Genomic DNA, 20,848 nt, shown 5'->3' with positions numbered 1-20,848 from the left:
TTACTAGGTAAAGATCATTGCATCAGCCTTGGACACATGTGGACATTAGCCCCTTGACCCCAAAGGCATGAATATGTGTTGCTAACTCCAATATTCCCCTCGACAAATATTCATGGCAACGATGCTGTTATGATGGCTATGCTAACCTCATTAGATTGTTCCAGTTATCATTTAAAATGCTGATGCTCTTTTGGTCTTACCCAGTTATGATGACAAATGCTGGTCCCCATGTGGGTAGTTAAGCTTACAAGGTAGACATTTATGCTTAGAATAGAGAGGTGACCGTCTTCTGCAAGATAGGCCTTTTGAGTCCTCCTCAACGTGATTAGTTTTTACACAAAAGTCACATGACTTCTTTGGAAAATCTTTGATGGGTCCCTTCTGTGAACCTTTGAAGGATCCCGTCTTCTTGAATCGACCTTTGTTGAAGAAGGCCTCCTCTTTGAAGTAGTGTCCTTGCCGTTGTGTCATCTTCTTCTCTTTTCAAAAGTACTGTAGTGACAACATCTTCCTCAATGGTCTTCTTGATACCTACAGTGAATCTCCTATACTCATTTTCAACTCAAAGAACTTAATGAGAAGGCATATTTTAGAATTTTTAACTTGAGCACCAAATAGAACATCTAGCTCTTCCCAAGCTTCATTAGATGTATCCTTCCCATCTATATGACGTATATAATTCTCACTTGAGCCCAAAGCAATTATGGCAAGTGCTTTCTCATCCCTTGCAATCCATGTGGTGTAACTTCGAGCAGATAAATGCTTTCTCATCCCGTGGTGTAACTCCGAGCGGGTGGGGGTTTGAGACCATTAATGCAATTAAACACATAAATTGGTCACAATCTTAAACATAATTCCACACAATTGTAAAAGAGAGATGTCCACATCTGACACCACATAGAGGCCGGAATATTGTATACCCCCCGCGCCCCCCCTTCCGGCGCCCCGCGCTTGGAGTATTTTATTACCCAAGGAGAAAAATATCATGTACAAGCTCGGAGGGAGCACACGCTCGAGATACAATTATGAATAATTCATATACACAGGCCGTCATCAAAGAGCCCCATAAAAAAACAAGGATATGTATATTCCGTGTGGATACCGGCCACCATAGCTTATCCAATAGCCTATATACCTGTCCATGTACTCATATGGCTGAATCATAAGTCCATAAATCTGTCCATGAACCCATATGGCTGAGATACAATACTCCATCACAATAGCAAGTACCCAATGGCTCAAATACATGCCCAATTGCTGTAGCGGTTGCCCAATGGCTGTCCATATATAACCAACTAAAAAGACAAATGCCCAATGGTTGAAAATCATAATATAGTGATTAAAAACCCTTGCCTTCAATATTTCTTCGTGATGGAAGCCCTCAAAACAGTCCCCAACAGTTGGTATACTTCATGGGCAGCCAGAGAGAGAGAGAGAGCAGCCAACATTGGATAGCTTGTAGCGGTGGTAGAGAGCCATAACTTTGGAATAGCCAACTTGGTAGAGACTATTTTACAATAGTAGAGCTTACTCAAAAGAGGGGCCTCCAATTTATAGATTTAGGGCTCTCATGAGCTAGAATGACAAGTAAAGGCTATAATGACAAAGTGGAGAGTTGAGGTGACAATTGTGAGGCCACTTCATGTCACATGTTGTCACTGAAGCATTAAAATACAGGTTGGTGATATGCAAAAACGCAATGTGCAAAAAGAAAAAAGAAAAAGAAAGTGACGTGGTGATGGTGATGTGGCAAGTGAAATAGGCCTTCGTAAGGGCTGTGGCACGGGCACTTAGCCTATCTTTAAGAAAACAATAAATTCACGCGTAAAACCTTGAGAAAATTTGAAAATAAATTAGAGAGAGAGAGAGAGAGAGAGAGAGAGAGAGAGAGAGTAGAGAGAGAAGACACCACACTAGCGGTTGGAATAGCCTTGGGCCGATAACCCCCCTCTGAGTTATATTAGATAAAATCCCTTGGAGGAGTCTTGAGTACGAGTTCTTAGAGCTAGAGAGCACTCTTGTCTTTTTACATGTCTCAACAATGAGAGAATAGATAAATTTATAGTTCTAGTCCAAAAGCACTTGAGAAAAGCGCTTTTTTAAAACTCACTTATAGTCCAAAAAACATCTTTTTAAGCTCTCCTCTTTAGTATTTAAAAAGCTTTTAATCTTTTGCTTTCCTAAAGCTAGTCACATCATTCCAAACGTGTAAGGTGGCCTTGCGTTGCTATCCTGCCACCAGGGTTGTTTCTCGTACCAGTACGAACCTATTCGTACCGTACAGTTCGTAAAGTATGGTTGTGTACGATATTGTACGGTTTCGTACTGTACGAGTTTTTCCCCCGCCTCCCTTTGAGAAAAAAATTCCAAATACTAAAAAAAAAATAGAAATCTTGCTCAACGAAGATCCCAAATGCCCGCAATACTTCGCAACTTTTGTGTCCACTCAAAATATCATATGGGGTTGCTGAGAGACCTAAAAAATATGGTAAGGTAGACTGGTAGTGTACACTTGATTGGTAGGATGAGAGAACCTTGCTACATCACTTTGAGATCCCTAGTATAGGTAGGCTAGACAGTTAGATCCGCAAGTTATGGAAGAGGGAAAAGATTTGGATAGGGCCATTTTGATCTACAGAGGAGTCTCTAAACCTATCACCCTAGATGCACTGCCCGTATCTGTGCAAGGACGGTCCCTTAGTCATAAAGACTACACTGGGAGACCTTTGGATCGCATTACCCATGCAGGCTCTTTTTTGGAGATAAGTAGGAGATCCAATTGGGAGAGACACATCTCCATGTTATGGTTCCTCAAGCACTGTGGACTCCTCCCCTCCCAACCTTCCCTCACATTCAAGCTTGAAGCTCCATAATTTGTAAGTGTTAAAAAAAAACCGTATTTTATTGTACGGTATCCCAAAATTTCATATCGTACCAAAAATTCCCGTATAGTATCGTACCATACGGTATCGTATTTTTGTACCGTGACAACTATGCCTGCCACATGTTAGCGTCATATCGCTAGTGCCACGTTACCTTTTTTTTGTGCGTTGCGTTTTTGCATATCAACAACTTGTATTTTGATGACTCAGTGACATCCCCCCCCAACTTATTAAATAATTATCCTTAACTGTTAGGTCTTGCTTTTCTCTGCTTTTTTTCTTGCTGTGGGCTTAGCTCTTCTCTCTCTGGCTCTTGAGACATGGTTCTTCATGCGGAATGTCCTCCTCTTCTCTTGTGCGTGGCTTTGGGGAGCATTTTGTCTTCACGGTTTTCATCCTTCACATAAAGTGACCTTGGGTTTGACCTTTGTGGGGCAGATACTCCCACCCCTTGCACCTCTAGAGTCGCCCTTAGGTATGAGTTTCCCAGCATGATTCTCTTCCTGTCAAGATCAACACGCACCCGTTATTTGTCATAAGACACAAACATGTGCACACATGCTCGTCCTTGGGTTTAACCGGGTGTCCCCAATCCTTGGCACACACATACAGATATGCCCACAAGCATAAATCAAATGAACAAATGAATGCACAAATAGTTCCTTGGTTTGGACGCCAATTTCTTGGTTTTTACACGAGTTCCTATTGTAGTCTAACCACCCATGTCTGCATCTAACTATGGTAGACTAACAGTATTCATATCCATGTACTCAGTTTTGATTTCCTTCACTGATAAACAGTGCCTCCATTAGATGACTAGTTCCATGACTCTTGTATAAAAGATTTAGTGCTGTGCAATCTGAGAGTTGCTCCTTTTGGATACAACTTGGACAACAACCCTCGAGTTCTAGAATACTCAATTCCTTGAAGCGAGGCTATAAAGGGTACCCATACTCCGCCTGCTATAGAGGGTCGATCAGGAGCATTTGGCTTGACATCATTCATACCCTCCGCGGTCAATTGGGGAAGTTACATGGAGGTTCTGACTGCATGCGGAAGCGGCGGGAAGCTTTCTTGAGGCTCTAGAAGCCTGGCCCTTTTCTCACAGATAGAGGTGGTGACCCCACTTGGCATTACAAACCACCTGTGTTTTCCCCTTCCCCCTGTATGAGATAGCCTTCTCCTCATAGAGCGGCCAGGCGGAGGAGAAGTGTTTCTTTCCCCTCTTGATTATTTAATCCCCGCCCTTCACATGAGATCTAGCCCTTTGTGGCGTTCTTTCATTAACTAATAGAAGGATCTTTTTCCGAAGAAAAAAAAAGAATACTCAATTCCCTATAGTGGAATATAAACCTTGAGCATTCTCCGTTGTTCCTGGTTCCTTGGATGTCAAAATACAAAGATCGGTGACATCCCATCGGCTTCTAATGAGTTGTCCTCAATTCCTAATATGCTTGTAAAACCTGTGGATACTCCACAAAGAAGTTCACCCACCCACTTGGCATCCATGGCCGAATAATTCTTGAACTTAACAAGGTACTTTCTAGTAACCTAGCCATGTGATTCCCTTCTTTCCTTATGAAAGACAATCTATTTTGGTTGAAGAACTTTCTCTAGCTCTTTAATTTTCAGTGGATCCTCGTTCATTGGTTCCGAAGGTTCGAGATCCTTATAAGCTCTTAGAATACTCACATGAAAATCATTGTGAATTCTCCAATGATCGGGTAATGCTAGTCTAAAGGCCACATCGTTGATCTTTTCCAATATTTGGAAAGGTCCATAGTACATGTTGGACAACTTAGGATAAACCTTCTCTTTGCCCTCCTTTCGAAGCCTTGCTTTCTCAAACTTAAACAATATCAATCACCTTCCTTGTAGTCCACTGTGCTTCTATGTTTATGCGCAATCTTTTTCTACTTAGTCCTTGATGACCTCTCTATGGCTGTCCACACCTGTGTAAAAGCTGTATCCAGATCTCTGACATACTCATTTGTTGCAAAGATTTCATCCTTAGTCCTTAGAAGTGGTGGTAGTACAACTTTGCCATAAACAACCTCAAATGGTGCCTTTCTTGTGGAACTATGCACCGTATTGTTATAGGCAAACTCTACTAGTGAAAAATACTTCTCCCACTTTGTTTTCTGTTCGGCCACATAGCACTTTAACAAATTCAATATGGCTGAATTTACTATCTCACTCTGGCCATCCGTTTGTGGATGATACGAGGAAGAAAAATCCAATTTGGCCCCTATATTATCAAACAATGCCCTCCAAAATAAACTGGTGGTCCTGGGATCTCGATCACCAACAATAGACTTGGGCATTCCATGATGTTTAAACACGTGTGCCAGAAAAATCCTTGCCATGTGATTTACCTTGATGGTCTTCCTTACTGGAATGAAATGAGCTTGCTTATTGAACTTGTCCACAATGGTCCAAATACCATCATTCCCAAACTTTGACTTTGGCAAGTCAAAAATGAAGTCCATTGCTATACTTTCCCATGGCACGGGTAGAGGCACAAGTGTTGGGATATTCGGAGCTTCTTCCATGTGATACAATCCTTATATGTGTTATTGTTTGTGTATGCATGAGAACCACCTCTTATGAGGAGATAAGTGTGCCATGTGGCAACCCATATGTCTGTGTGTGAGATTGTGTTCAGTCTTATGATAAGGTTTTATACCTACAAAAAGGCATTGTACTCATCAATCAAATCAGCTTTGAGTTGTGCAACATTCTCTCTCTCTCTCTCTCTCCCTCTCTCTCTCTAGCAATTCTTCCAGCCATCTCCTTGCGTCTGCCATTTCATGACGTCTCCACCTGAACCGCCACTGTTGCCGATTTTCATTGCTCGACGTAGCGGAGCCCATGATAGGGTGTGTAACTATTTGGTCCTCCATGCTCTTCTCTCATAATAAAACTCGTGCTTGGACACATGGACAAGATGATGAACACATGGAAATAGGGTTCCTAAAGTTGAAATTAGAAAAAGCATTTGTTTGGATCAAAAAGCAAGAAAAAGCAAAAGTCAAACTTTGTTGACCAAAAAACTGAGGACATCGTTGGAAAGAGCTCGTTGAACTAAGTCAAAAAGCTATAAGCCGCTTTTTCAAAAAGCAGCTCCAGGGCCAAACTCATATGACATAATATTGGGGAGACCCTTCATGAGGGAATCCAAACTAGTGCACAATTGGGCACTAGACCATGTGTATGTTCGTAGTAGGGATTTGCAAATTCTAAAGATAGATATGAGAACATGGAGAGCACACCCCATGGAAGGGAAATTGTTCGGTAATGATTCGGTCACAACCGAGCAGACCACATGCGTATACAAATATGCCAGCCCATGGTGGAAAGTTCCAAAGAGGAAGAGGAAACAGAAATGTATGCATCACTTCCTCCTCCGGATTTCAGTGAGAACTGGATGCATGTGCTAGCTACCATAGATGTGATGCGACCCTGAGGAACCCAATATGTGGAATCTCAAACTGTTTCCACTACCTCTGTCTGTATCATAGAGAGGAGACAAGCATAGAAGGAAGGCCCCTTTTAAAGAAGGGGATTGGGTGTTATTGTGATTTGAAAAAGCAAGACTTAGAAAGTCAAAAGCAAAGGAACACAAGAAACCTAAGCTTGCCCTTAGATATTATGGACCTTTTTAGGTTACCAAGAAGATCAACGATGTATGTTTTTGTTTGGACCTTCCAAATCATTGGAGGATATATAATGCCTTCCATGTCAGTTTATTGAATCCATATACAGGGCTATCCCCAGAGGAGCCTATATTGGAGGATCCACCAGAAGTGGAAGAACAAGAAGAAATCTTACAACCGGAACAGATTGTATTCCATTCCGTGAGAAAAAGAGGAAGGAGGTCAAGAAATTCCTCTTGAAGTTTAAGAACTACTCACTTATGGATGCCAGAAGAGTACTTCAAGGACTATCCAGATATTCTTCGAGCATATGAGGAAGCAGTTGGTCTAGATGTATTTGAAGTACAGGCTTGATGTGTCTTGAGATCAAGACAGATTTAAGAGGGAGGGATTGTAGCCCTAGCCCTCTTCATTGTATATATGTTTATACTAAAATGGAATTGATCATTATCTTGCATATGTAATGATTTTAATTGGACATGCTCTAGTTTGGGTGGCAACGATGCCAGAAGGCCCAAGGAGTAACATTTGTATATGGGAGGCAATGATGCCAGAAGACCCATTGGACGGCAACGATGCCATATGTAATTGGACTTCGAAGTCGGGCGGTCATTGCGACCAGATGGCCCAGATGATGACTGTATTGGATTTCGCAGTCGGGCAGTCATTGCGACCAGATGGCCCATATGACTATATTGGATATCATAGTCGGGCGGTCAATGCGACCAGATGGTCCAGATGACTAGTTATGACTCTTGGGCGGTCCTAGAGACCAAATGGCCTTGAGGGAAGTCTGAGCAATCCTAGTGACCAGATGACTCAGTACGGTTTCGATGAAACCAGACAGAACAACCCATGAACAGGAGGATCAATATTTGTGCATTGCATACTGATGTATTTCTGAATTTCTTTGACTTTGTGTGCTGTTTTGATGCGTGGTCAATGCTTGGATTTATGGCATGTGTGAGTCCACTGGGCTCCAGACTACCTGGCCAATACCCAGTAGATGCGAATGATGCATACTTGTTTGTTAACTAGCTTGTGTCTAGTTCTTGCAGAAAGTGAGTATACATTTATTTTCTAACCCCTACTTTAGGCTATGAAGATCATTTACCATCAAGAACAAAGACATTGCCAAAAGAGCACAATGCACCACATATATGAGGAAAGACTAGATGCACAAGAGCACCAGATGGGGCTAGTACCATATCTATGCCACAATTGAGAACAACTGTGATATAAGAGGGAGGGAATGTAGCTATTTGGTCCTCCATGCTCTTTTCTCATAATAAAACTCATGCCCGGACGACACATGGACATGATGATGAACACATGGAAACAGGGTTCCTAAAGTTGGAATTGGGAAAAGCATTTGTCTGGGTCAAAAAGCAAAAGTCAAACTTTGTTGACCAAAAAGCTGAGGACACCGTTGGAAAGAGCTCGTTGAACAGAGTCAAAAAGCTATAAGCCGCTTTTTCAAAAAGCACCTCCAGGGCCAAAAAGCAAGGCCCTGAAGTTAAAATCAAGAACTTTGACTATTATTAAAATAAAAGCAAAAGCCAAGTGGTAAAAACAAAAGCAAAGCATGGTAAAAGCAGGCCTCCCCTCATGTATTTAAAGAACCAAGCACCTCTTGGTGGAGCATTGAAGAAATCTCGGAGACTCATAGAAGAAGCACGTGGAGAACTCCTTGGGAAAAGCAAGAACATCATCAACTTTCTTGTGTACTACTTGTACAGCCCCTTTGCAGCGCCAACCACCACTTCTCCTCCCCCTCCTATGAAGAAGTGCTGCCACCCAGAACCGCCCTGCCGCCTCCGCCCAGAGCCGCCTCCGCCCTAGAGCCCAATTTTTCACCGCCTGCCTGCCGGCATCTCCGTAGCTATAGAGCCGGAGTTTTTGCCTCCTGTTTACTGGATTTTCTGTCACCTGTTGGTTGCCCGTTTACTCCTCCACCACCAACTATTGGCTAGCACCTCCTTTCAGCCGCCTTCTTTGGGAGGGGGGTTACTTCCGTTTGAAGAACCGCCACCTCCTCCTTTATTAGTGAAAGGATTGGATTGGGAAGAAAGAGCTTTTTGTGGATACTTGAGAACATCAGTTGGATTCTTTGGATTTTGGTACTAGCCCGGTGTAAGTTTCTTGTGGGTCATCCTCGAGGTGAGCTCGGCATTAGATATCTTGTGCCTCGACATCGACAACGGTCCAATCTCGTCATCGACGCCTTTGTTTGATATTGTATTCATTTGTTGTATTGGTCCTGGCTTGGGAAAGCCCGTTGATTGTTCTTGAAATAAATTCCTGAATAGGGGGCGGGGCTTGTTCCCCGCTCAGCGTGGTGTACTGTGTGAATCCCCTATTTCCATCTTTCTCTCCCCCTTCTCTCTCTCTATCTTTATCTCTTGTACACGTGGTTGCATCTGTTACTGCACGCTCCGTTGGGCTTACAGGGTGCCAGCCGGCTAGGCAGAACAGAGGGGGTGCAAAGTTTCCGGCTGAACCACCCTTCCTTTGGGTTTACCTTGGAGGTGGCTATTTTCGCCACTTCGCTAGGGATTTTACTCCAACAGGTGGCAATTTTCGCTACTTAGTCGGGGATTTTATTTCCTGCCATCGCTACTGTTTGTCTTCGTTGTTGTGACCGCCTCCCCTCGCCGTTGCGCCTGCGTCACTTATCCAACTCGGCCTTGTACCATTGGCACCCCTTTCCACTATTCCTCTTTGTCGCCGCCACTCGCCAGCTTCACCTACGGAGCTTTTGCACCTATCGGCTCCTTGCCATGCCCAGCCCTTTGCTCGATGGTTTCCTCACCGCCTCCTTCACACCATCCATAACTTCACAACAGCAGCATCATTTAGTCAATATTGTCTCAGCATCATTTAGTCAATATCGTTTTCTGTGTTGTAGCCTACAACATTATGGCTCTATCAATGAGTACAATCGATAGGTTCTCCGGTGCTGGGTTCCCTACCTGGCAGACCAAGATGCAGCTCCTCTTGATGAGGGAGCGTGTTTGGAGCATAATCTTCGGGGATGACGAAAATACGGGTGCCAGCGGGCCAGAAAAGCAGAAGCTGTGAGAGAGCTATTGCACTTATTGGTCTCAGTTTAGCAGTCACTCTCGTTCATCACATAGGCTTCAAGCAAACTACCAAGCAAATTCGGGACAAATCGGAGACTCTTTTTGATAACAAAATCACTAATTCTAAGGTTTTCAACACCATCAATCAAATCAGCTTTGAGTCGTGCAACATTCTCTCCATTTCTCTCTCTACAGTTCTTCTTTCTCTCCCCCCCTCTCTCTCCCCCTCGCGCAGCCCCGTTGTTGCCAAGAATAAGCAGTCCTAAAGTCTTTTGATGATTATACTTGACCTTTTGACAATATATCCTTTCTCATGCTAGGCCAATAGAAGTACCGTTCCAATGCTTGCGTAGTAGAAGAAATACCTCTATGCCCTCCATAAGGTGGTGCATGTGACTCTTCAATCACTTTTGCCTCAAATCCTTGGTTATGCATAACCGTGTATCCATCATCAAATATCCCTCTTTCAAAGAATAGTGATTAACTGTCTGACCATCCTCTAGCTTCCGCATAATCCCGATTCCCACCAAAGTCCTCATCATACACATAGTGATCTCTCATGGAATCCAACTCTCTGTGATTGGCAATGGTCACTGATGTACCTATGGTCTCCTAGATAGAGCATATGCAACCACATTCTTGGAAATGGTCACTGATGTACCTTGGAAAGCTTAGTTTGGGTTAGAAAGTATCTCAAACTTTGATGAGCCGTCTTCACCATGAAATCAGCCCCAAGTAAATAATGCTTCCATGAAGTAAGAGCATGAATCACGGCTAGAAGTTCTTTCTCATAAACCTGCAAGTGTTTCTCGGCATGTTGTAACCTTCGGCTCTCAAAGGCAACCACATGCCCTTCTTATTGGAAAACTGTCCCTATACAATCCCCACTCAGGAGGCAACTTTTCTAGAGAGAGAGAGAGAGAGAGAGAGAGAGAGAGAGAGAGGGAAAGAAAGTAACATTAACGTCTTCAAAAGATCGATCTATGAGACCAAAAGTAGGAGTCCATAGAATACTAATTATGGAAAAGATTAGAAGTCCAAAAGAGAGAGAGAGAGAGAGAGAGTGAGAATTTATACAATGTTTAGGTTTGACTTCCATGCATGTTTTTTGACTGTCCTACATGTTTTCTTTTTGCAGAACACTTGTTCCTTTGTCACTGGACACTATAAGAGATCGGCTAAATAACAATTACTACCGTAGCTTAGACGCATTGCAACATGACATCCAGCTTCTGGCTACTAATGTCCGGAATTATCTCTTTGATGATGAACTCACATTCAAGGTCCAGAGGTTAGCTGATCTGTTGTTAGGAGAGGGGTGAGTTCCTGTCTTGTGTGGATGAGATTTCACCCTTTGATGAGCCTTATCTAGAAGCTTCAATTGAAGCTCCTCAGTTTTGTAGCAAGTTTGTTCAATATGTCACTGCTTATGTGCATGTGGCATTATAGAATTGGTGTCTGCTTAAAGGCCGTACCCTGTTGTGAGGGGTTCTGGCTGTGGTAATGGTGGCATTGCTGGCAATTCCAGTAAAAACTTGCAGCCACTTTTTTCTAAGACAACTGTATGTACTCTGTAGGTTTAAATCATATTTGATTGATTTTCAACACAAACTATGTGCGCAATCAAAGGGATGATTAGTTGGATAATCAAGTGGCTGAACAGGCTCTATACATTCCATTCTTCTATGCTTTAATGTACATTGACCGGACATTCATGCAACCCATGAGTTTAATAACATGGGAGTGATCGTGTAATGGAAATGATTAAAAGTAGAATGGCAAATTGATACCAGTTTTTGCTTTAATTTGCATGGGGATGATGACAAGATTACCTCAAACAAGCTGTCTTCCAAGCTGTTGTGACCAATGTGATCAAAGCACTAAGCGCTTGAAGTGAGCAGGTGATAGTTGCAGTTCATCCCTATCATATGAAAGGAACCACATTACTTATTTACTTTAGCTCTGTATGTTCCTTATTGTAGCAAAGCTTGAACTAATGAGACTGAAGGCACTCCTGTGCCCAAATTGTTATGCTATTAACTGAAAATACTAAAAGGGAAAATTGAGATCTATGGAATTATTCGACATTATTGTTATCATACTTGCCAAAAATAACTTGTAAAAGCTATCAAGGCCTAGAATCTATATGTTACATGATGCGTGCACGTGTGTACGTATACACACACAACTAAGTAATTGCCTACTAAATTCTAGACCTTATAAAATTTCTAACCTTGCTCATTTAGTTTTGTATGGGAGCCAACAAAACAAATCCTTTGTCACCACACTTGCTAGGTGCTTGACCCCCCGCTCTCTCTCTCCCTTTGTTGTCAGACATGTGCCTCCTATCTCTTTGTCTCTCTTCGTTGCCCCACTTGCACTGCCCTCTCTCTCTTTGTTGCCCCACCTGCCCCTTCTCTCTCTTCGCTGCATCTCTCTCTCTTCGTTGCCTCACCTACGCCTCCTCTCTCTTTGTTGTCTCTTTCTCTCGCTCCCCTTTCCCCACCCGCCCTTGCTCAAGCCCCCAAGGTAGCAAAATATTCCTCTCTCTCTCTCTCTCTCTCTCTCTCTCTCTCTCTCTCTCTAAATGGGGCTTTGAAATTGTGCCCACTTGGTTGAACAAAATGCCACGAAGGTCGGGGAAATGGGATGGTCTATCCCAACAACTGAACAACCTTATTGGTTAGATGGAAACACACTTGAATGCAAGCATGGAGAAACTAGTTTTGGGCTCCGTACTCAAAGATGGCCTTAAGGCAATCTGGGACATATTGGGGATCCAAGAGGACTTCCATGAGAAAGCATTGGGGGAAATGAAGTCAGTCCACACCTTATAGGTTGAGAAGCTCTCCATTGAGATGAGCTGATTGAAAGAGCAAGTGGAATGTCTCGCATACAAGCTTAGAGAATGCCAAGGCGCTATCAAGGAGGAGGGGGAACTCATACACATGGAAGAGCTTACCATGGAACATCTCACGTATGAGCTCAAAGAATGCCAAGGTGCTATCAAGGAGGAAGGGGAACGCACACACACGGAAAAGTTTACCAAGAGCAAGTGGAATGTCTCACATATGAGCTCAAAGAGTGCCAAGGGGAACTCACACACATGGAAGAGCTTACCAAGAGTAGAGGCAAAGATCCAAGAGGATTCAAGAGAGTATAGTAGCAATAAAAGAACAACTTGTGAGGGGATGGGCTAACATAGTAAAACATGAAGTGAAGGAGTGGACAACAGTGGTAAAAGAAACATCGAGCCTCCGCCCCACCCATTGTGGTGGAAGAGGAACGTTATACTCAACTCAAAGAAACCAAGATGGGAGTCATCATTATGAAGAGGCACCCCACCCCTAAATAGGGGCACGGGGTCTATGAGACTACACACATCAAGATGGCACCTTGGAATTGTAATGAGACTCTATGGTGGTTCCATCAGACATGATTTGGAACATTATTGCTTTATATGAGTTGGTGTTTGGTAGCATGAGATGCCCTGGAGGACTCTCAGAGGAGATATCTAGTACTATTGGGGAAAAACAGCTATCCCCCACTCTCTTCGGGCTACACATTGATGAGATCTCAGACTTCATTGGTAGAGCGGGAGGTGTTGGGGAATCCCTAGTAGGCATACTTGTGTCTATTCTCTTATATGTTGATGACATAGTGCTTATTGCAAACTCACAAGAGGGACTACAAAAGCACATGGATGCCCTACATGATTTCTATTTGCAGAGGGGCTTGTCAGTTAACCTTGGGAAGACCAAGGTCATGGTCTTCTATACTTCCCCTAGTGTGAGGAAACATACAAAGATCACCTACATGGGCAGCCAGGTGGAGGTAGCAAACTCATATATCTACTTGGGGGTCACTTGCATGAGCTCTGACATACGCTTCTCCATGAGACAGGCATCACAAGACAAGTTGACTAGGGGATACACTGCACTTGCCCTCCTAGAGATACAGTGCACTTCTAGCAACCCAGGATGAAGGGTTGGCTTTTTGACACACTAGGGTGATGTATGCATCCCCATTCTGGGCAGCACCAAGCTTATCTCACAGTAGTAGATTGGCAGCACATAGAGCATCCACAGATGTTGATGCTATCCAAATTGGTATGCAGCAAACCATCTGTCCCTTCACCATTTCATTCGAGCAGAGTTTGCTGCAGCACCTATGGTGGTAGAGGCCTTATTCCAAACTATCATGGAGATACAGAGGATACTGGCCATGGATTCGTCAAAATTGCCATACTTGGCACTATATGTTTCTTGAGCGATAGCGGAGAGGGGTGCATCCATCCTGGTATGCTTGTGTCGTCCTCACATGGTTCACCACACACGGACTACAGATGAGTTGGCAACCCCCATTTCAATATAACCTAGACTCCCCCTACACTAGGCTCACACGTATGCATATATTATATGCATGTATACATACACACACACACGTACATATATACATGTGTGTGTGTGTTACATATATATTTACACACACACACACACACACACACATGTATACATAATATACACATATACATATGTATTTATATATACATATAGTTACATATATGAGTGTGTGTGTGTGTGTGTGCGTGCGTGTGTGTGTGTGTGTATGTATGTATGTACATACATACATACACACACACACACATACATCATTCATACATACATATGTATATATGTATCTATATGTGTGTGTACATACATACATATGTATGTATACACTTGAAGAAGATGACGAAAAAAATGTGCTCCATAAAAACTATACAGTAAAATGTTTTGTATGTCCCTTACCTCACATTATGTGTTCGTTCAAGAGAAGGGAAATGCTCTTGATCCTATACACTTGAAGAAGATGACGAAAATGATGTGCTCCATAAAAACTACACAGTAAAATGTTTTGTATGTCCCTTACCTCACATTGTGTGTTCATTCAAGAGAAGGGAAATGCTCTTGATCCTATATGATGATCCAACCCATCAAAGCACAAATACTACAGCTTACACAACGGAGTAAAAAGTCTACAAAACTTTTATTCAGAATTGTTGAAACATGAACCTTGTAATATCCAAACATCTAATATCCACACACACATTGAAACCTCAAACCTTGTAATATCCAAACATCCAATATCCATAACAAACACACACACACACACACATACACCCACACACACACATATGTATATTATATATATATATGTATGTATGTATGTATGTATGTATGTATGTATGTATGTATGTATATATGCATATATACATATATATGTATGTATGCATATATACATATATATGTATGTATGTATGTATGTATTGAAGCAAATAAAGCGAAATAGGCCTCTATAGCATCCTCTATTCCCTCTTTGAAAAAACAACCACCTTGCCACAAGATGCATGCACACTCTCAAAAGAAAAGAAAACCCCAATCCCTTAGTGCTAGAAAACTAAGAAAAGAAGGGAACATCTGGAGGAGAGAGAGATGGGGAACATCTGGAGGAGAGAGAGATGGGGAAATTTATGTTGATGAGCGAAGAGTCGAAGAAAAGCTCTTAACGTGGAGGATTTCACAAACACACACCTTACGTGATCCACACTCTTAGCCCTTCAGAAGAGAAGAAACACTCACCCAACATGAAACACAAAAAGAACTCTCTCACACTCTCTCTTTTGAATAAAAATATCTGCTTTGAGTAGAATGTATATGAGAAAATGACAAGAAATATATCTTCTATGAAAGAGGAGATAAAAATTTATTCTTTTAAATAAAAAGAAACTAGGAGGAGTCCTCCCCTTCTTCACTATTATCAACCATGCAGCAACAGTTGCAAAGATGGACTTTCACCACCCATGGATGAACAGGTGCAGTAGGACACCCGCAGTGGCTACAAAGATTCAACTAGCACTGAAATCTAATCCTCATCGGGGTATAAATTCTCCCGAGTGAAGAAGACTTAAACTCTTTGACTAATGCACAAAGCAAGGTCACAAAAGAGAAGTTTTAGAATCTTTCTGTAATAGAATGGTACCAATAGCATATTTCCTAATGCTTGGATTCACAAAAAATTATTGGTCCCAATCAGGTGGCAACAAAGTAGGAAGAGTTCTTAATACCTTCTTCAACTCACTAAAGTATGCATCATACTCCTCATTCTAAACAAAAGTTGTTTGGTTGGCTAAATACTGTAAAGGGTGCCAAAGCTGAGAAAGTAAATGAATAAATCTGACTTTTTGAATGAAATAAATGAGTTCCTTAAATGAATAAATCTGTGACTTTTTGAATGAAATAAATGAGTTCCTTATGACTGGAAGGGAAGGTAAATCCAAAAGTACTTTAATTATGGCTGGGTCCACTGAGATTCCCTTCTTCAGTGAAACTAAATGGCCAAGTAGAAGTACCTCTTCCCTAGCAATCTTACATTTCTCATAATTCAATTTCCCACCCAAGCTATCCAATCATTATAGACCTTCTTCCACCTTCAAGCAATGTGAAATGCGAGCACTATAGATACAAAAATCATCAATGTATACGCTGATGGAATTCCCAAAGAATGGTTGAAAGACATAATTCATATACCTCCAAAAAATTGAAGGGGCATTTGTCAATCCAAAAGGCATCACACGGTAAGAAAAAAATCTCCATGGGGTAATGAATGTATCCTTTCTCTGATATTCCTTTGCAATTTGTATCTAAAAAGATCTTCCAACTATATAATGCTCATGACCAGGCACTTCATTACTCCTCGACCTTATTTAAGTCCTTGGCTATGTAGACAGACTTAGGATCTTCTCCTAGTTCAACCAAGTCTACTTCCTTAACCTCTATAGGCATAGACTCCTCCACTTTCACTTGTGGGGTTATGTTTGGCATTATCAAACACTAACTTGAGCTCCCCTATGGTGTATAACTTGTAATGCACTGGGCACAAATCATGCTCATTTTCCTTTCCTTCGTCAGCTTTAGCTTGCAGCTTTAACCTCTCATTCCTTTTGTGCAAGTTCACGGTTTATTTTTATTTCTAACGAATCTCATCTTGAAAGGGTAGAGAAAAATGATCTCGCTTTGCTGTTGCATTGTAATCCACACACATACCTGCCATTTACCATTCTTTTTAGGAGTACCCACCACAAGAGAAACCCACTCAAAATTTTCAACATGATATATAAATCCAGCTTTTAGTAATTTGGTTCTCTTTAAGCAAAGCATCATCCTGTATTGGCACGCCCAACCATTGCAATTTCTAGAGCCACTGGTTTGGCATCTTCTTTCAATTGAATGTGATGTTCTATGGCATCTACTTCTCTAATCTCTATGTAATCAAAAATAAACAAATCAGGATACCGTTTTAGCATGCCCAAAAATTCCTATTACTCTCCGGGCTCTAGGTCATCGCTCGCTAACATAACTTTCAACTTATCTTGATCTGCCTTCAACTCTTCTTGAACCTTAGCCACAGTTCCCTTGCTCACTTGTGAATAAAGTGTCACCCCCATTACCTCCAAAGATGAAACCTCAATGTCACTAGAGGACTAAAATTCTTCGTCTCATATGAATAGTCCTTATCAGTCTCCACATCATGGAATCCTCACACTAGATATCTTTTTACTTATTTTTCCATGACATAAACCACTGTTTGCTTTCCATCAAGTTGCGTCAATAATTTCCCTTTGTCCCTTTTTTGAATAGCTTGGCAGTAGCAACCACAGATGATCCAAAATCAAGGGGTAGCCATCTCCCTTGGCTATCATAACATAGAAGTCAATAGCAATAGAAACCCTAAAGACACTCACCTTGAGATTCTTGATGATAGCAATGCAATTAACCTTGCTATTAATTGCCATCTTCACCTTGATTGGAGAAGCCTCATGTATCTTTAGTCCCAAAATTGACACATTAAAGGTTCCATCATTAAGCAGATCTAGGATCCACCATCTATTAAGACTTTGAAAATCGTTTGTCCTTTAACCATACAATCCAAAGTACGAACAACATCTTCCTAGACCTACAATGGTGCTATAAGAATAATAGGAGCAGGCTGCTCACTCCTCTTTCTGGTAATTTTGATGCTCGTGCTTCTATTTACTTCCCTCCTCACTTGCGAACACAAAGCAAAAACTTGAGGCGAATTGATGTTAGGTCCCTACTTCCTCATATCTTCTCTCAAGTTATATGGTTCCACTCCAAGGCCAAGAGTAAAATGTAACAACCCAATTCTCCTCCTCCTCCTTTTCTTCTTATTCACTTCTAGCATTTCCTCTTTTATTATATTTTTGTGCCACATCGGATGATTCCTTATTCTCTAATTGCTTTTTATGAGCTCATGTTCTCTTCCTCCCAGCAAAACATTCCACTGCCTCCTCTTGTTCTATTTCCTCCAGCACGTAATCACCAAATTTGGGGACTTCTTGAATATGCGAAATTGCCCATTGTGCTATATATCATTGGAAATGTCTCAAAGAGTAGATTCCAAATGTCCAAGCTCCGCTCATTTTTGTGTTGATTTGTAAAAATTCCACCATGCATCCATTTTTGTAGAGACAAAATTTGTAGCAATCATTAAAGGGCCCAATTTGACTCCAAATTTCCCCTAATGAATTATACATACCATGGGTGCCCACACTCATTACAATTCCAGCAAACCAACTCTTTTTGTTGTCTCTTTAGGTGGACTTCCCCCACCTTACTGCGGTACATGAGGATTAGATCCCACTCCCTAATCCAAATGAATTGTTAATTCTCAAAGTTTCTCCAAGGTATTAGCATCTTGAGACTGCTGTGAAGGCTATGCAGGAAGCTATTGATCTTGAGGGAAAACTCTTAGTACAGGTGCCTCAACTCTAGTACATCTCTCCAATGTTTGGCAAATTCATGTCGGAAGCCAAATCTTCATCTCTTTGACCAAATGGTTGTTGTGAAGGCTGTGTAGGAAGTTATTGATCTTGAGGGAAAACTCTTAGTACAGGTGCCTCAACTCTAGTGCATGTCTCTCTAATGTTTGGAAAATGCATGTCGAAATCCAAATCTTTATCTCTTTGACCAAATTTCTACTTCTTATATTTGATCTTTTTTTGCTTTGTAGGCTGCCAATGCTGCTACTTCAAGGTAAGTCTTTGGGCTAAGTGATTCCACCTTAGCTCTAAGAATAGGATGGAGAACGATTCTTTTTAAGGAATTCTACGACCTCACTTGTTTGTGATGGAGTGTTGGAACTTTTTTTCATATTCCTCTAGCTTCTCTTGGTGTAAGACCAGATTTGTTTTGCCAAAGAATTTCAGTGGTTTGAGCCTTGATATATTTTTCTTAAAAAGCTGCTTCCAACTCTACAAAATTCTCATGAACTTCTGGATTAAGAGATAAAACCATATACGAGCATAATTCCAGAACACCATTGTGAAAGCACTTAGCTTTTTTGTTGGTGTAGCTTTCCCAAAGATGGAAAAAGACTTCATATTCTCCAGAAAATCCTCCATATCTTCATTGGTCCACCATGAAATAACAGGTACCCATAGAAGGCAGCCATTTCATGGGCTTGTTGCATAGCCATATCAGTTTTGTAAACTGAAAGTCACCGATGAAGAACTCCTGAGTGGGGGTACCAAAATGAAGGCAATAAAGGGAAATATACCCCTATAGCCCTCATTGGAGAACAACCACCTTGCCAAGACGCATGCATGCTCTTTAAAAAAAAACCCCAAGAAAACTAAGAAAAGAGGGGAACATCTAGAGGAGAGAGAGATGGGGGAATTTATGTTGATGAGCAAAGAGTCTAAGAAAAGCTCTTAAAATGGAGGATTTCACAAACACACACCTTACGTGATCCACACTCTTAGCCTTTTAGAAGAGAAGAAACCCTGACCTAAACACAAAAAAAACTCTCTCTCTCTCTCTCTCTCTCTCTCTCTCTCTCTCTCTCTCTCTCTCTCTCTCATAAAAAGATTTTGCTTTGAGGAGAATGTATATGAGAAAATGACAAGGAATATATCTTTTATGAAAGAGGATATACAAAATTATTCTTTAAAACAAAAAGAAACTAGGAGGCATCTTCTCCTTCCTCACTATTATCGACCATGCAACAGATACAAAGATGGACTTTCACCACCTATGTGACAAATAGGTGCAACAAGACACCCGCAGGGCTGTAAAGATTCAACTAGCACTGAAATTGCATCCTCATCGGGGTATAAATTCTCCCAAGTGAAGAAGACTTGAACTCTTTGACTAATGCACCCACAAAGGTTGTGTTGTAATTGGGCTCCTCTCTTGCACGTGATGTTGAGCTCTACCTTCACACCCTCCGTTTCCACACACATGATTGTTTATATAGGTATCTGAGGGCTCTCCCTTCCTCTCCTTTTTGCTGCAAAAAGGAATGGTGATGTACTAAATCGTGTAATCCAATTCTAGGATTAACAAGAGCTACTACCATTATCTTACATCAAGGAGTCATGGTAGATACACCAAAGGGTTTTACATTCAAGATGTGAAGCAATAGTGTCTAAAGCTACAACTTGGACATGTACTTCATGGATATATTATGAGAGTAATCATTGTAATAGCATTAAGACTCTTATGAACCTAAAGTGCCCGGCCAGCCACAGTTTAAGTGAGTGTGAATACTTATGGCCATGTATATAAGTGAATTTCTCTCATAATACAATATACTCTCCTATTGTGCAATTGAGTCTTGATCTTGCTAATCTCCCCTAATGCATGCTAGTGAGTGTGTGAGTGAAGTGAGGTGAGAGGAGGGACAAGGACCCGTAGTGCAACAACGCAGCGGTGTAACAATGCTCGTGTGGGAGACACGGTGGAATTGCTTCTCAAGGATTTGTAGAGCTTGGAGATCTCAAGGGTTACAAGCTCGGCCATTGAAAAGATTCTCACAACAGTTACGGTTCACCAGGTAATCTCTTTTTGGATGTGTTTCAAGGAGGGTTAGGGTGAGCCATAACAATCATTTTTAGGGGTGTGATAATGGGTCCCGTCCATGGACTTGTCACCACAAACTTGTTGGGGCACTCTTTAAATCCAATGATCTATGCCACAACGATTTACAAGTAGCTAGTGGCATGTTTGGGGGGGGCATAGATTGGTTAAGTTGAGGAAACTTTATAGGGCATGTTTGGGGGCATAGATTGGTTAAGTTGAGGAAACTTTATAGGGCATTCTGAAACTCGATTGGGACCTTGGCAGTGGTAACATGAATAGGCATTCTCCTTTCCATTGCATTGATG

The 20,848-nt window shown here is 41.6% G+C and overlaps 1 protein-coding gene across 4 annotated transcripts in view; it reads left to right on the top strand.

The window, feature by feature from the left end:
* The window catches only part of LOC147618275 (uncharacterized), a 51,292-nt gene extending 39,879 nt beyond the window's left edge, over positions 1 to 11,413 (top strand). For 3 of the 4 annotated variants that reach the window (XM_086774718.1, XM_086774717.1, XM_086774719.1), the window contains exon 24: positions 10,760 to 11,413. In XM_086774718.1, the coding sequence (XP_086630844.1) occupies positions 10,760 to 10,943 (184 nt within the window). In that variant the 3' untranslated portion in view covers positions 10,944 to 11,413. The remainder of the gene's footprint in view (positions 1 to 10,759) is intronic. The other variant, XM_086774720.1, reaches the window with a different exon arrangement.
* Positions 11,414 to 20,848: the final 9,435 nt, after the last annotated feature.

Source organism: Cibotium barometz, chromosome 35 (genome assembly GCF_041138505.1).
Source record: "Cibotium barometz isolate CiBa-2024 chromosome 35, ASM4113850v1, whole genome shotgun sequence".
Taxonomy (NCBI): Eukaryota; Viridiplantae; Streptophyta; class Polypodiopsida; order Cyatheales; family Cibotiaceae; genus Cibotium; species Cibotium barometz.
Note: the sequence above shows the minus strand (reverse complement) of the source record. Positions and strands in the feature narration are given on the sequence as shown.